The sequence below is a fragment of the Pimephales promelas genome, chromosome 25 (assembly GCF_988280905.1).
Source record: "Pimephales promelas chromosome 25, fPimPro1.hap1.1, whole genome shotgun sequence".
In the NCBI taxonomy this organism is placed as follows: Eukaryota; Metazoa; Chordata; class Actinopteri; order Cypriniformes; family Leuciscidae; genus Pimephales; species Pimephales promelas.
The window spans coordinates 10,693,776-10,711,385 of NC_142793.1; the positions used below are offsets into that span (position 1 = coordinate 10,693,776).

General features: G+C 39.5%; 1 protein-coding gene across 1 annotated transcript; it reads right to left on the reverse strand.

Annotated features, from left to right (window-relative positions):
- Positions 1-4,383: 4,383 nt before the first annotated feature.
- On the reverse strand, positions 4,384-16,185 carry drd4a (dopamine receptor D4a). Its single transcript, XM_089127741.1, has 4 exons — positions 15,937-16,185; positions 14,456-14,568; positions 9,020-9,594; positions 4,384-5,522 (listed from the first exon to the last, which is right to left on the reverse strand). Exons 1-4 carry the CDS (start codon positions 16,162-16,164, stop codon positions 5,320-5,322), a joined length of 1,119 nt encoding a protein of 372 aa, XP_088983867.1. The 5' UTR covers positions 16,165-16,185; the 3' UTR covers positions 4,384-5,319.
- Between the last annotated feature and the right edge of the window lie 1,425 nt (positions 16,186-17,610).

Sequence of the window (17,610 nt, forward strand, 5' to 3'; positions counted from 1 at the left end):
AACCACTCGAACCATAGCAACATAAACAACCGTTCAGAACAGCTCAATAACTGCATATAAACACCCTGGCAACCACGTAAAACACCTCACAAAGTGCATAGCAACACAAACAATCAGTCAGAACACCTCAGTAACTGCATAGCAACGGTCTGGCAACCACCCAAAACACCCCAGAAATGACAAAGCAATACAAACAACCTCAGTAACTGCATAGCAACGGTCTGGTAACCACTCGAAACATAGCAACATAAACAACCGTTCTGAACACCTCAATAAGTGCATATAAACACTGTGGCAACCACCCAGAACACCCCAGAAACAGCATAGCAACACAAACAACCAGTCTGAACACCTCAGTAACTGCACAGCAATGGCCTGGCAACCACCCAGAAATGGAATAGCAACACAAACAACCATTTAGAACACCTCAGTAACTGCATAGCAACGGTCAGGCAACCACTCAAACCATAGCAACATAAACAACCATTCAAAACACCTCAATAACTGTATTTAAACACCCTGGCAACCACATAAAACAACTCACTAAGTGCATAGCAACACAAACAACCAGTCAGAACACCTCAGTAACTGCATAGCAACGGCCTGGCAACCACCCAGAAATGGCATAGCAACACAAACAACCTCTTAGAACACCTCAGTAACTGCATAGCAACGGTCTGGCAACCACTCGAAACATAGCAACATAAACCACCGTTCAGAACACCTCAATAACTGCATATAAACACCCTAACAACCACGTAAAACACCTCACTAAGTGCATAGCAACACAAAGAACCAGTCAGAACACCTCAGTAACTGCATAGCAACGCCCTGGCAACCACCCAGAACACCCCAGAAATGGCATAGCAATACAAACAACCTCAGTAACTGCATAGCAACGGTCTGGCAACCACTCGAAACATAGCAACATAAACAACCGTTCAGAACACCTCAATAACTGCATATAAACACCCTGGCAACCACGTAAAACAGCTCACTAAGTGCATAGCAACACAAACAACCAGTCAGAACACCTCAGTAACTGCATAGCAACGCCCTGGCAACCACCCAGAATACCCCAGAAACGGTAACATAAACAGCCAATCAGTATTTGTGTCTCAGAAGTGAAATGAAATCAAATGTAAACCTGAAATCTCCTGCTTCTCAGATATTTCTCCTCAGGTCATCTCATGTGTTCGACCAAGATACCAAGATACAATCAGAGATCTCAATGAACTCAAATATTCCCATCAAATCATCTAGGCTGCTGTGCATTTTTATTTTATAGCTAAAGTAAATAGTAAACCGAGACCTCATAAACTTTGAAAGGGTATCGAGAGGCCCGGCTCCATTTGCGCCCGTGTCGTGGTCATTCTTGCATTGCGTGATGTCTCCCAGCTGTCTCAGGTGTTGTTTGACAGGCCTCCGTCTTTTTGCATGAGGAGAGAGTGGGTGGGATGAACCCGGACAGCCTGTCGCTGTAGTTTTCTGTGCATAATACATTTCGACGTGCCTCGTTTTAAAAGCATCAGAACACATTCTCCCCCCTGCACCACAGAAGGACATGCGTCACCGTCTCTGTTTGACCTTGTTATGGCTCTTGGCTTTACTTTTAAGGTAATTACATTTTAATGTTTTTAGAATAATAATAATAAAAAACGTCTTCGCAATCGCATAAAGAATGAAGGAGGAAATATTAGACGGATGGCAGAAGAGGTTGATGACATTTTATCAGAAATACCTTCTTAGTCATCTGCATGTGGGAAAAACCTGTATTATGTAATCTGACAGTCTCTAAATAATGAATAGTGAGGGAATATTCTGCTTTAATAATACACGTCTGCCTAATCGATTGCGGTCTTGTTTTTCTTTTTAGGTCAGAGGTTCCGAAACTTAAAGGGACAGATCACCCTAAAATAAAAATCAAGTCACCTGGTGTTCCCTTTTTTTCTTTTATGGAGCAAAAAAGTATCATTTTTAAAAGAAAAAGTATCACAGAATGATCTCATGTGAAACATTTAGAATATTTCAGTGTACAATATTAATTGAATGTATTGACTTTGGCCCTCTGTGCATGTTCGTGTGACTCAATTAGCACCGTAGTTCACTCTGAGATATTCTATTCACTCAATTTCTCTTCAAATCAAGAGAAATTTTTTATATTATATATATATATATATATATATATATATAGAATTCTCTCAAATATTGTGCTTTTTCCAGGTGAGTCGAAGTAAACCGTGGCGCTAACAGTCACACTAACACACACAGAGGACCAACGGCCAAGGTCAGGATTTTTGTTAAATAATATATACATTTTATGTCATATTCCTCCTCAGCACATAGAATCTATGAAATGTCTCATGGGATCATTCTGTGATACTTTTGCGTCATTTTTTAAAAAGCTTGACGCTGGTCGCATTATTGGCTAGCGGGACATTTTAAAAAAATCTCCTTTTGTGGTCCATAAAATAAAGAAGGACAAACAGCATTAAAACAACAACAGGGTGAGTAATTTATGACTTAATTTTTATTTCAAGGTGAACTATCTAGGGATGCACCGATATGAAAATTTTGGCCGATACCGATAACCGATAATTCTTAATATTTGAAAGCCGATAACCGATATATCGGCCGATAAACTCAAATCCAAATATCTAATTTTAGAGCCTGATTAAAAAAACAAAAGTCTCACAATTAAATCCATGTCCCAAACGCACAATTATAATGATGTTCTCATTATAGTGTTGTATAGCCGACATGACAGAAATGCGCTGCCGCTGCACATGTTGTACCGAACCGTATTTTCATTTTTTGAAGAGATTTCAATCCTATTTCAAGAAATTCAAAAACATAAACAGGGCTCAACAAGTGTCTCAGCTGAAGGGAATAATACATTAATTATCGGCTTTAATATATCGGCCACGTTTTCTTACCAGGCCGATAACGATAACATTAAAAATGAACATATATCGGCCGATATCGATATGCTGGCCGATATATCGTGCATCCCTAGAACTATCCCTTTAAAAAAACCTACAGTCCCCCAGCATTGAGCGTGACAGTCACTCATTTCGGTCTTTTGTCACTCATTCCCGCCACACATTGTATTTCTCACGCAGAAAAAAATATTTATAATATATTTAATATGCCTGCAGCGCCAAAAATTTATCTGGCCGCCAGTCTCACTATGGAACCGGCAGGAGTTCTTATTTAAGCCTGCCCAATCAAAAAAAAAGAAAGGGGCTCCACAATAGCCAATCAGAAAAGAGCACTATTGTATCTGGGTAAGATTTAACGCAACAACCCATTCGATAAAAGAGTCCAAAAGAGCAACAAACACAATTGTGGTGAGCAGGACGGCTGAGGGACGTGAGAGAAAGTCGCGAGGCCGGTGGTGCGATTGCTAATGAGCAGCACCTGTGAAGCACACCGGTCTCGCATCTCTCACGAAGGAGCGGAACCATAAAGGGGGAGCGACGGAGTGGATGATGGAGAGAGGAACAGGCCTGCTTTTGTTTGTATTTTATATTTTATTTGGTAAGCCAGCAGTCGTCCGTGAGGGGCTGCTGGCCGGTATTTTATATTTTATTTTCGGTATCCAGCAGTCGTCCGTGAGGGGCTGCTGGCAGGTAATTTATTTGTTTATTTTGTTTAAATAAAGTTTTATTTTATTATTATGATCCGGTTCCTGCCTCCTTCTTCCCTGAACCTTGTTACAACAATAAACAACACCAATCATAATCTCTCTCTCTCTCACACACACACTCACACACTAGCCTGTCTTCAAAACTTGAGAGCCGTGCCTCAGTACAGTATATCAGGGAAAATATCAATGGCTCCTCCTATGTTTAACTCTCAATTGCATTTCAAAATCAATGTTTTAATTCATCAAAAGCAGCAAGCATACCATTTATAACGTGGGCTTGGTGGGGAAATTAAGAACTCAAATCCATAGAAAAAAAATCAAAAAATTCTTGCTTTAAGATTCTAGCACCGTGTCGGTGTGCGCACTGGAATCAAACCGCTCACTTCCACTGTTTACACACAATGACACTCAGCTTAATGAACACTGCGTGACTTGAAGAGTACAAATAACGTGAAAGGCATGAAGAAAATCTAACTTACATCAGCCTCAGCATTCAAACAGGTTGACAGTGTAAAAACACACAGAAATGTCATCAGTACAGGTTCAAACAGAGCTGTTTTAGTTCGCAGATCGACCACTGGTTTCCACACTGGAAGTGAATTCCTCCGTTCCACTAATGCCTGACATTAAATCATTCATTTATTGCTTTCTAAAACTGTCAACCACAGCATAAAAAACCTTTGTGGCGTTAACTGTTATATTTATAACAGTACAACTTTCTTAGTTGCATTTTCTCCAATAAATGTGTTTCGCTACTGTAGATGAATGCACGAAATACGAGGCTCAATGTCTTTAACTGCTCTTCTGGACATCAGCACAAAGAAGTTGTTGTCTGTGAAAAACATTTATTACTCAGATCAGATGAAAGTCAGTGCAATCAAGATACAAAATGAACGCCCTAACTTACGGGATGAGCTCCTTCGCACATCACATGAGAACTGTAAAGCAAAGAGAGGTCATCGTAGACGGCAGACCGTTCACAGACATTCCTGTCATAGAAGCTTCAAAGCATAAACTGGGCCTCGTTCATCAAACACAAGCAGAACCAAGTGTTTCATTTGTGTGAAAGCCATTTTTGCATCATTTGTCATCATTTTGTCAAGTGATTTGTCTGATTTTATGAATAATTTACATGCATGTATTTTGTGATCGCAACTATAGGCATCTCATGTATTACAAAAACCAAAATTTACGTTAAAAATGTTTTACGAACAATTTAAAGAGAAATAAATAAAATGCAATTTCCATTAGAAGAGCTGGTTCACACAGAACGTGTTTTTGGCGGTGGAATGGGGGATGTGTCTTTTAAAAGACATATTTTACTTGTGCTACGAAAGATCGCAACGGTCAAACACGTCCTTCTAGCGCGTGGAAAACGTGACTTTTTGCATAAAACGTGACAGTTTGCATAAAATGATTTTACAAACAAATTAATTCGGCTTGCCTTTCATGAATGAGGCCCTTTGATGTCAGCTTTCAAAATGTAAACATACAAAATAAAAATGTAAAGTAAAAATGTAATGGCAGCAAACATTGTAGTGCATTTTAACCATACTTTCATATTTGTGTCATACAACAAGCTGAATTTACATGCAAGCATTATTTGTCTGGTTTATTTATACTTCTGGGTATTTTTTGTTCGTAAACCGTTAGCAGAGAACGTGTTCAGGCTAGCAGCAGTTGGGCAGGAACTTCCGGAAGAACTTCCTGAACTCGGTGTTGAAGACGGTGTAGATGATGGGGTTGAGGGCGCTGTTGACGTAGCCCAACCAGGTCACGATACTAATGACAAAGCCAGGGATCTCACACTCCTCGCAAAGAGCCCTCATCGTGTGCACTACGAAGAACGGCGTCCAGCAGAACAGGAAGGCACCTGTGGATGGACGAATGTCAGCTGAAAGATTATTCTGTGGACACATAAACATTTTGTTGTCATCAACATCGTAAATGTAAGCACACATTGATGGCCTAAGACATGAAACGAGCGGTTTGTGTGAGAAAACGAACAGTAGCCTATGTAGTTTTTACCTCTAAAACAAAGCGCCCGCGCCATCAGATCACATGGACGTGGCTGTGGTTACAAGAGGTAAAAACTACATAGGCTACTGTTCGTTTTCTCACACAAACCGCTCGTTTCATGTCTTAGGCCATCAATGTGTGCTTACATTTACGAGTCATTAAATCATGTTTAATTTGGACTTCTCTGTGCATGCTCTTTGAGGTGGTGACCATAGACCTCCATTGTATGACTGACAGACAAGAACGGTTAGACCTAAAAATATAAAAACATCTTGGATGCCCTTGAGCTAAGCTAAAACATACCAAAAATTAATTTTTAAAGTGAACTATCCCTTTAAGGCCCGTTCAAGCCATATCTCAGCTCCAGAAAATAGAAGAAACATGGATTTTGCCTTGTTTGACTTATAAATAGTCTTTAGATATAATCTCATACACTGTATAATCACAACATAGCAACCATATAGAGTACCCTAGTAACCACCTGAACACATGAATGAGCCATATCTCAGCTGAATAAGCCATATCTCATCACAAAAACATTTTACAGACGTGTTTGGTGTCTCGTATGCAATCATGTGCCACACCATAGCAACCGGGTGGTGAGTTTTGCCACTGCAAGCACCACTTCACATTTTCTTCTGGAAATGTACATTCTAGTTGTTCTTATTCTACGAGAATAGGAAAATTCACACCACAACTATTACATTTACGACACAGAGGAACAATATCGTTTAAATCACTTTCAGAACGTTTTCAACTCAATGTTAAAGACTCGAGAATTTAAAGTGACAGACGACAAAATTACAGCGCACGCTTATAATAAACATAAATCAATTGGTGTGGGCGCTAATAGCACTGTCATGACAACTCTCAGGCGTGGTAATGGATATGACAATGTTGATATGTCTGGTCTTGGCGGAATAGATCACACACAACACACTGCTGTGAGCGAGTAAGACATGCAGCTGCTGTACGATATAGCATTCATAAATTACCCGTAGCAGATCTATACAGGTGGAGTTGGGGAAGGGGGAGGGTTTCTGAAAGCTCTGCACTGCTAAAGCAAATGCTAACCAAGAATTTGAAGGTTGAGCAGTGAGCTCATTGGCTACTAATACAGCAGGAACCAATCAGCTGTGCCCTATAGAGAATGATGTTATTGCAAGCAACCAATCAGCCTGCGCCATCTAGATTTCATTACAGAACTTTGTATTTATCATTCTAAGTGTGAACAGGAAAAATAATAAGGACTTGAAAATAAAAATCAAACGGCACTCCGTAAACAAAAAAGTCCATAATATTAAAAATAAACTGGATAAAAAAATGTAAAAAGCCGAAGAAATGTTGCACATTGAACATCTTCATTTTCCAGGCTTTTAATTGCACTTTAGAGGCAGTGAATCACTGCAAGACTTCACTAAAATTAATTTCTCAAATGAGCAGGAGTCAAAGACATAAGTTATTTCATTGACTTCTTCTCAGAGAGGTTCCAGATGGAAACACAGGACTAACGGAGGGTCGCTCTCATCAGAGGGATATAAAATATGACCTTCCGATCTGTCTTTCCCGCTCCCACTAGGAGCCACAGATCTATTATCCGTCAGAAGTGAGAGGACGGCGAGGACAGGTAGGATGGCTGAAAGTCACTGTAAAGGACGTTACGTTTATCCCTGGAGTACCTTGGCTTTTATGCTTTGTTTTGTATATTTTTTTATGTTTTATTTAAAAAAATCATTATCTTTTGAACATGACTGGCCATTTGCATTGTAGCTCTTCTGATATTGTGCAACTTAGCCTAGTTTTAAAGCAAACAGGAATGAAGTACACTACTACATATTTTTGAACATATTAAACTTGAAACGTAATTGTACATATAAAATAAATCTTTACGGAAGATTAACGGTCGAAATAAAATTGCATCAAAAACCTTAAATCCTTTAGATATACAGTATACGATAATGTTGAGATTTACACTCCTGTAGATTTTAAGAAAAAAACATTATGTGAATATTTCAAACCTGAGATAAACAGCGCATGTTTTATATCAAATGGAATAATTAAATAAATGCAATTGAAAAATCCCTATTATGTTATTAATGATTAAGTAGTTTAGTATTTCAGTGGACATCACATGGACGTGGCTGTGGTTACATTTACGAGTTATTAAATCATGTTTAATTTGGACTTCTCTGTGCATGCTCTTTGAGGTGGTGACCATAGACCTCCATTATATGACTGACAGACAAGAACGGTTTGACCTAAAAATATCAAAATACTGTGGAAACAAAGACACCAACATCTTGGATGCCCTTGAGGTAAGCTAAAACATACCAAAAATTAATTTCAACGTGAACTATCCCTTTAAGAACAAACCGTGCAACCAAATAACGGAGAGTCACTGCTAAGCTTCTAGTGTGGACTTCTGAACAGTTGCTGCGACCCTACCCTGACCTTTAACAGTCTCTCTCACTCTTTTACCTCCTTTTTCTCGCCTGTACTGAGGTTGACAAGGAGCGAAAGGGATTGCCAAGTACTGTACAGACTTACACAGCACAGGTACAGCACTGGCACGTCCCATGAACTCGTGAAGAGGATAAGTGCATGTCTTAATGTGACGACGGCTGCCCCCACTCTGCCTGCTGGACTAAAGTGAGGCTTACATCATAATCGGATTGGAGGATTGCTGAGGAATGATTAGCCAATGAGGGCCAAAGGAGTTCCTCGGTTCAGCAAATGTGGACAGGGTGTTTTTAATCACTCTATGCCCATTTTAAAAGTGAGAGACTATTTTTGTTCTCTTTGTTTTATTTGAACTGAGATTATGGTGCATAGGCCTATTATGGTTAAATCAAAGCTATTTGAAAAGAAATCTAAGACATTCCTCATTCCTTATAAAGAAAACTTTTTTTTTTTAATTTATTCCCTAAATAAATAAATTAGGCAGATACATCGTGTCTTAGCTAACTGCTAGGCAACGGCTCAGTCCAACTAATTTTCTTTAACATTTCCTTTAAACAGTGTTCAAAACAAATGGCTAGTTTAATAATAAATTATCTGCCAATATGTATAAAATGTCTATAAATAAGTAATAATATACTTACACTATTAGTGACCCTTCTCATTTTTCACAAAAAAAAAAATTCTCGTTATATAGTTCAGAATGAATAGATTGAGGAATACTAAGAGAATTGATGTCTAACCTTAAAAAATGAATGAGTGGGAGGAAGTCGATAAACACCCGAGGTATGCGTTTTAATTTAGTGTAGTCTCTGAAATAATACAGTGTCATAAAAACGAGTATAGAGTATAGCCAGACGTGTCAACTCCCGTATATCACATAAACTAACTTACCTACTACAACGGGAAGCACCCTCATCGCTTTCCTCTCCCTTCTGTTTATTTTCGCCCCCTTCCTTTGCCGGTTCTGGTTTTGATCTTTGTGGTTCCCGGCAGGGTAGGCGAGCATGGACACCGGATCTGGGCTGTCAGTATCGGGGTAGTGATCGTTGTCCAGGTCCTCGGTGTCAGTGAGGTCTTTCTCGATCACAGGCGGCAGAGGGGGGGGCAGGCCAGACAGGGGCGGGAGCGAGGCGGCGGCCTCCTGAAGCTTTCGGCAGGTCTGCATGCTGTTCCTCAGCCGGGCCTTGCGCGCCTCTTCCCAGTTCCTCAGGCCCCGGAACATCCCGCAGTACAGCAACAGCATGATGGGGCACGGCACGAAAAACGAACAGACGGAGGAATAGACCACGTAGTTGTTGTCCTCCAGCTTGCATTCTCCGTTGTCCCGGTTGGGGACGTTGTTGATGCCGAACATCACAGGGGAGGCCACGGCTAAGGCCAGGATCCATGTGGCGGAAAGCAGGACAATCTGTCGCTGGTCCACATGTTGGCGGTTGTAGTTAAGAGGGACAAAGACTGCGATGAACCTGTTGCAAACCATATGAGGTATTATAATTCAGTCCATGCAAAACTATTTTAAAAACTTTCTTTCAGCATTAAATGCTGTAGCTGGTCGAATCTCTTATTGGCTAATTGAGTTGGCCCAATTGTGTGTTTCCCTGAACCCTCATCTGCTACAGATAATATCACTCCTATACAACGAGTGTGTATTTTATAATGTGGTTTCTCAAAACCTGTGAGATGCCCAGGTCATAATTTTCTCACCAAAATTCACATGAGCATATTGCAAATATTTTTCATTATTATTATTGTATACCTACAGTAAAAAAAGAAAAAGAAAACTACCTCTTTTGATACCATAATTTGGGGCAAACGTAATAAATTGTGTGTGTGTGTGTGTGTTTAAGCAAAATAAACTTAATGGGAAAATTATTAGTGTACATACTTTATTACTGTATGCCTATTACAGTATCAAAAAATCTGGAAACTACCACTTAAAAAAAATTACAAATATATATACGTATATATATATATATATATATATATATATAATAGGGCTGTCAAACGATTAATCTCGATTAATCGCATCAAAAATAAAAGTTTATGTTTACATAATATATATGGGTGCACTGTGTATAATTATTTTGTATATATATATATATATAAATACACACACATGCATGTATATTTAAGAAAAAATATTATTTATATATAAAATATTGATATTTATATATGATATAAATTATATATAAATCTATATACAGTATACATGAAAATATTTCTTAAATATATACAAGCATGTGTGTGTATTTATATATATATATATAAAATAATTATACACAGTTCTCCCACATATATTATGTAAACACAGACTTTTATTTTGGATGCGATTAATTGCGATTAATTGTTTGACAGCCCTAATATATATATATATATATATATATATATATATATGATATTTATGTTCTAATAATATGTATTTTATGCTGAATTAAAAAAAAATAGTTTAGGGGTAAAGTGTTAAGATACACATATGTCAGATTTATGTATATTATAGTTTAATTTAATAACTGTTCTCTATCAATCTCAAAGTTGCATTTCATCTCCATATCAATGATAGATGAAGCCATGACCTTTTATCATTTACTGTAAAACACATTTCTAAACAGGAGTGTGAACCCTGAGGCATCACGGCTCTGGACGCATGTGGCTGTTACACAAATCAAACGCAGCGGTGTCCGTGTATCTGTTCTCAACACATTGCTTTTTCATGCTGATTCAGTGGCGATTTCTGCCAAGTGGCGTGTTTGCAGCCTTTCCTTGCATAACAAGTTTCATGCTGTTGTATCTCCTGAGAATATATCTCATTAATCTCTTAAAAACGCAGTCTGCTGAGCCACATCGCATGGCAGGAGGGATGATAATGACCCTCCGGTTGACTCGAAACGCCAGGCCAGACAGTCTAAAGATGAATCCGGTGTAATTCCAAGATACTTGGCAACTTAATGCCATTTAGTTATTCTGAACACATCTTTTCTGCCTGTATCTCTACCAGTCTCTCTTCTTTTAATCATAGCAGGAAGCTATGAACTTTGATTATAAATGCCATTTCATCGTGTCTTCAAACAGAACCACAATTAGGAAGGTAACCTGCAGTCACTTTTATTGCTTCGAAAATATAAAACTAGTTGTGCAAAATCAGTGCACTGCATGAATTTGATTTATCGATCCTCGCCCTAGATCAGGCGTCAGATTTTAAAAGCATGTTTTATGCATTTCGTGTCTGCCACACATACAGTAACCGCAGCCGCGCACATACTTCCACTAGGGGTTAGTCGACTAGTCGACCTTAATGCAATGCCGTGACGCTTTAAGCTTGACGTCGACTAGTCGCGTTGATCATGTGACACTTTATGATTGCGCAAATTTTTATAATATATGGCCGCGTTGCAGGCGACAACAGATGAAGAGCCCAGAGGTTCACTGCAGCAAGAAAGCAGCATTGGTAGGCTACATAAAGTGTATGGAAATACTTTACTAAGTTAACACTATATTGTTGAAAACGAAAGTAAAAGCATGACGCACGCTCACTGTTTTACTGGGAATTGAGAGTTTCTCTTTTAAAATGATCAAACATTATTTTTTTTCATGTATTTATTTAAACATATTAATGCATCTCTAATTCACCCGCAATTATTTTTTCTTTTCATCCTTTATGATGATGTAAACAGTGGGCTGTTTAGCCACATCTGGCCACTTCATGTGTTTCTGTGATCTGATTGCAATCCGATCGTGAAAAGACCAGGTGTAAGCTAACTCCGAAACGCATTCGAGGTGGATTTAAATCGCATTCGAGACGGATTTTAAATTTGAAACAGCATATGTAAATTGGACTTCTCCCGAAAAATGCTGTTCATTATATGACGAAGCTATGGCAACATGCATTACCGCAGCTGAGCATCTAAAAGCCAACGTACAAACTATCGTAAATCAAAGTGTCACAGATGCTTAACACACAATCATCTCAGTGAAAAGTTGAAATTAGCTGATGATCAATAAAATGCTTACTGTTGTGAACGTGAACTCCGTTAAATCTGCATATAGCGCGTTGTTTGAAGATCGGATTTATATCCGTTTTTGCGAAAACATATTTATGCGACCAGGTGTAAATGGAATCGTTTTGATAAATCAGATCAGTAAAAACGCATGAAGTGTCCAGGTGTAAACGGCCCCTTTATGAGCTGTCAGCGTCTGTATAATTTTCTGTTTATTAATTGCATTTGTGGCATGTTGCAAAGCAGTCACATCTCTTGTGTTTTTATGAATGACGTCAGCGACTAGTCGACGTCGACTCGACTTTAATGTCATAACAGTCGACTTCATAAAATCTGAAGTCATTCAACACTACATAAAATTAGATGGAGAAAGTTTAATGCGTATTTGGCGTGCTGTTCGGGGGAAGGGTTTTAAACTCAGAATTCAGCCCGAACCCGTAGTACTCCCCTGGTGTGTAAGTGCTTATGGCAAGAAGTGAGGAGAAAGGGGTTGGAGGGATGCTGCAAAACTGCCAATGCAACGAGGTGAGACCATATACCTCTCTTCGTTGATTGCTGAGTGCTCTCCACTCGTGTTAATTATCTGCGGTGTTGCAATTAGCCTTTGGCTAAGCCACGCCCTAGAATGTAGATTGACCAATCACAGCACAGCCAAGAACGAGCTCCCACAGAGGTCCGACACTTTTTCATAGCGTTCCATTGACTTTCAACACAGGCGGCTCATATTTTTGGTCTCAGCAAGCTATTACCGTCGTAGTTTTATTCAAAATATGGTTAAACGTCGTGCGTCGGGCATTTGCAACACAGATACGCGTTTCCCAGAGAGGTTGGAGGGGGGTGTCCATTTTTTCCCTTCCCAAAACCAAAGTCAAATCCTGACAAGTGTCGTCTTTGGATTAAACTGTATGGACGTCCTCAGTCAGCTAAACCCCGCAGAGATCAACAAGCACATCTTTTTTGCTTCTAACTGTTCTTACTGTGAAGTTATACTAGTTAGACCGTTTTATAATGTTTTAGGTTATGATTTCGGTTCTCATACCGGTTGTTGATACGTTAGCACACGCTGCTAATAAAAACAACGTCATACTCGTGTAGTCCGTTTGCTTTGTAATAACGATTATAGAATGAATAGAGACCTACCCAGCTTTGCATGAACAGTGTTGCCCTCTGATATTGTTAGTCCCAGCCTCCGTCTCGATTAGTAGGAAATGCAGTGGTTCATGTTTTGACTGTGACCGGTAACGTTATGCTTTTGCCTCTATTTTGGATGGCTAGTTGTTTCTTGCGTTTCACCTGTATGTCTTGAATATAGCCTTCGAACGCATATTTCAGCCCCTTTTGCCAACTTCGGACACTTTATTTGCTGCTTTATAAAAGTTTGATAACATTTCAGCAGGAAGAGCTGTCACAGCATAAGCCATGTTGATACCAAACCAGAGCCCAGATGAAGCTTGACGGATGTAGCAACAGTAACTAAGGCGGGCGGGGCTTAGCCAAAGGTGAATTATCTAAATAAAACGTGCAGATTCAGTCCATTCGCAAAGATCCGCCTCCTTCAGTTACTGTTGCTATGTCCGACAAGCCACGCCACTTTCACGTCACACAATGTTCTCACGCAATGAAAATTACATCGCGGAGAAGAGAGGACACTGACAACGCGCTGACAGACAGGACAGACCAACGCATGCTCATCCTTTAACGTCATATAGAACGCTATATGACAAAACGGCGCTATACTACGCACATGGCACCCGTTATCGTTAATATAACACGTGCTGTGAGGGCTAAGTTTAGGTGTGGGGTAGGGTGTGCGTGTCATATTCACGCTAAAGGATTTATAACGTCTTGGGTTCGCGTGTTATATTAACAATAAAGGGTGCAATGTGCGTAATATAGCGCCGTTTTTGCATATAGCGTTCTATATGACGTTAAAGGATGAGAACGGGCTGGACAGACCAGGTTACTTTTGATATAAAACAGTCTCAACTTTCAAATTTGGTCATTTCTTAAAGAAATTTAAACAGTAAACAACGTTTTGTGGCTGTTTTATGTGTGCGCTGGAGTGAACCGATCATCTCTTCCTTCTAGTTCATTTATATCATCAAATCATAAAAGAACAGAAGGAATGTTGTTTTAACCCCAACCCTAATCCAATAACTCTCCTGACTGCTTTGTTGGACAAAAATTGTGGATTCAACAAATGATTGGTCAGATCGCCTGTCAATCAAACTCCCAGCGAAGGGTCAATCATTTAAATGGTTTCAGTTTTAATTTTAGTTAACGATATTAACGCACAGACACAACATGTGCAACAGCTCGATGTCAGACCCACCTGTCTATGCTGATGGCACAGAGGTTAAATATGGAGGCGGTGCAAAGCATCACGTCCATCGTCATTAGTCCATCACAAAGGGTCATATCAAGGGACCAAACTCCATCCTGGAACTGAGAGGGAGAAAAAATCATCTGTCATTTACTCTTTACCTCATACATGCCATGTTTTCCTATCATTTCATTCCCATGGCTCTCTGACCTCTTTCACTTTCCCCTAACCTCTTCACAGCAGAGCGACTGTGCGAAACCCTTAATTTCCCTATTAACCGCTTGGCGTTGTCACAACACACACACACCGCATGCTCAGGCTGATGGTAATTTAGAACCTGATGTGCATCATGCGTTCTAAAAAAAAAAGAGATAAAACAGCAGAGAGGAGGATTTAATGGCATTTTAATTATTGGCCAGGAGATGAGGACAGATTCCTAATTGCTTTTTGGTAATGGCCTCTCTCCCATGCCAACGAGCAACGTTCCCCCTACAAGTGGAAGCCATGAGATCGTGGTGAGGGGACTCATGTAAAATTGTAATTAAGCCACGGCTGACTCACTGGAGCTTATTTTCTCCGTGTGCTTGTACTGAAGAGCCAGCCAAACAGTTGTTTGCTTTACTCCCGGTGACCTTGTCTCTGCTGTCTGGGGCCCTCCGAATCCAGTCTAGGGAACACGGTAACTAGCACGACCCCGAATGGCATGTCCGATCTGTAGTTATTTTGGAGGCCTCTTTAGTGGAAGCGCCTCGGACCTCGCATCCTGGGGTGACAGACAATGTGTGTTGTCTGATGTGTGTTCATGATGTCCGCTCTGGTAGAGACAGACAATCTCAGCAGCAGGGGGCCGTTGCAGGCCGGATGAATGCAAGTCTGCAAAGTTTTTCACGCAAGGGTAACAACTGATCATTGATGCTAAGTTCGTCTTGCGCTTTTATGGAACAGTGTCGGTTGATTAGATCGATAAATGTTAGATAAATGTCTATAGTCAATAGATGAAAGATTACTGTTATTGATAACCATTGTTGATGGGAAGTTACTACAGCTACTTTGCTACAAGAAAACCATTTTAGCTACAAGGTTCATACACACACTTAATTTTAAATTGAAAAAAATATATTGCATAAAAAAGCACGTATCGACTACTAAGTTTTACATTCACACACCTATATATATATATATATATATATATATATATATATATATATATATATACACACACATTTAATATTAAATGTTCAAATATAATAAATAAATATACCATGATATCAACTTATTTAGCAATTCTTTATTCATTTTATTTATTTACATTTCTGACTTCATGAATTTGGTTTACAAGTAAGTACAGATGTTAAAACCAGCATGAAAGTGGGGTGATCTCCAGGTAAACCAACTTAGCCAAGTTTTACAAACCTGTTTGTTTTCTGGTCACCTTGCAAATACACAATATCGTGATAACATTAATTAGGTAATGAATTATCTTAACTCACCTCTGTATACACGAACAGCGGTAATACCAGAACAGCCAGCAGCAAATCAGCAACAGCTAAGCTGACAATGAAGTAGTTAGTTGTGGTTTTCAGCGCTTTCTCCGTGTAAACGCTCAGACACACCAGCACGTTCCCACATATGATGATAATGATCAATAATACCCCGAATATGAGAGCTGGGAAGTTGTAGTTCGTGCTGTGGCTGGAGATGGTGAGGTTGGCTGGCATGTCTGCCTCTATAATAACCTGTCATCTGGGAATCCTTTGATAAAACTGACCGTTAAAACCCGTTTCTTCTTAGCCATTATTTGAGCGCTCCTGAAAACTTCGACCTGCGTCCCATTATTTTTTGTCTTTAAAGGAAAAAGGACGCTGAAAGCCCCGGTAAGCTCTAAGATCATCGCTGTTCATTCTTCGTTGTTTGACGCAAAAGTTTTCTGTCACGAGCACAGCCCGAGCTCGCGCTATTTCCATCCACCTGCGCGCGCGACTTAAAGCGGCTTAGCGTCGCACTGTTAATATCTGAGGCGGTTCATTATAGTGACGCGAGGAGGTTATTGAAAACGCTTATCTTTATAATAGCTTCACTTGTTAAAGTTACTGAATAGGGCTGTAAATAAAGCCTCTCCGTCCCGCGTTTCACCGGTTGACCGTCCGGTGTCTCTCCGCTTTAGTTTGACCGGAGCGATCAACGGGAGTGATAATCTCGTCATCTGTGACGGGTGGGGTGTGACATTTCTCCCCAGTGGCTTAAGGATGGAGGTTTAGGCCAAATCTTGCGTTCTTACAACACTAAATCACTTTATTACTTTTAGGCCAATGTGCATAGAGGTGGATTTATTTGACATAATAAGCTTGTTATTTCTACGAGCGTGTCGTTGCCTCTCGTAGCACAGTCAAACGCCAACTGTAATAAATAGCCTACTTTAAGTTTTGTGTTTCAAGTTTATATAAAACTCGTTTTGGTCTATCGTCTGGATACGATCCTAAGCAAATAGGCTAAGTGGTCGCGCTGTTAGTTGCTATCCTCAGTATTGAGCGTCAAGCTTGTGGAAAATGAACTTTTTAGAACCTTTTCGAGTTTTCCTCACAGTAGCGTTAATATATATGTGTGTAATTTGATGAAAATGTATAATACTAAATAGTGTTATAGGCTACATATATAAAAAAAATTATAAACGTTTTATGCTGATGACCAGTCTGGGAAAAGGGTCCATTGGTTCTGATTTGTTTTCAGTATATTTTTCTCTCCTTGTATTATCTTTTTTTTTTTCTCAAGATTTTAAATTTAATTGTATATCATTGTTGTATGTATGAGGTTCCCCATGAAATCAAAATGTAAGTTTTTTAGCTTTTAGTATGAATATGTAAGCCTTGTTGTGTATAAGCTAGTGTGCTCCAAAACAATGACAAAATGTGCATTTAGAAGATCTAAGCATTTAAAAATTACAATCTCTCACTTTCGCCAACATGGATCAATGATTTTGATGACATCACTCTGCACTTCAGATTCTGTCCAATCAAATGCTCTCAAGAGAATCTCCTTCAAGGGGGTAATCCATTGAACAGAAGTTGAAGCCGAGCTGCCATCTTGTAGCAGAACTTCACTTGCGTTAGCATTTCCATTGACTCCCATTCATTTTGACGTCACTTTGACAGCGAATAACTTTACAT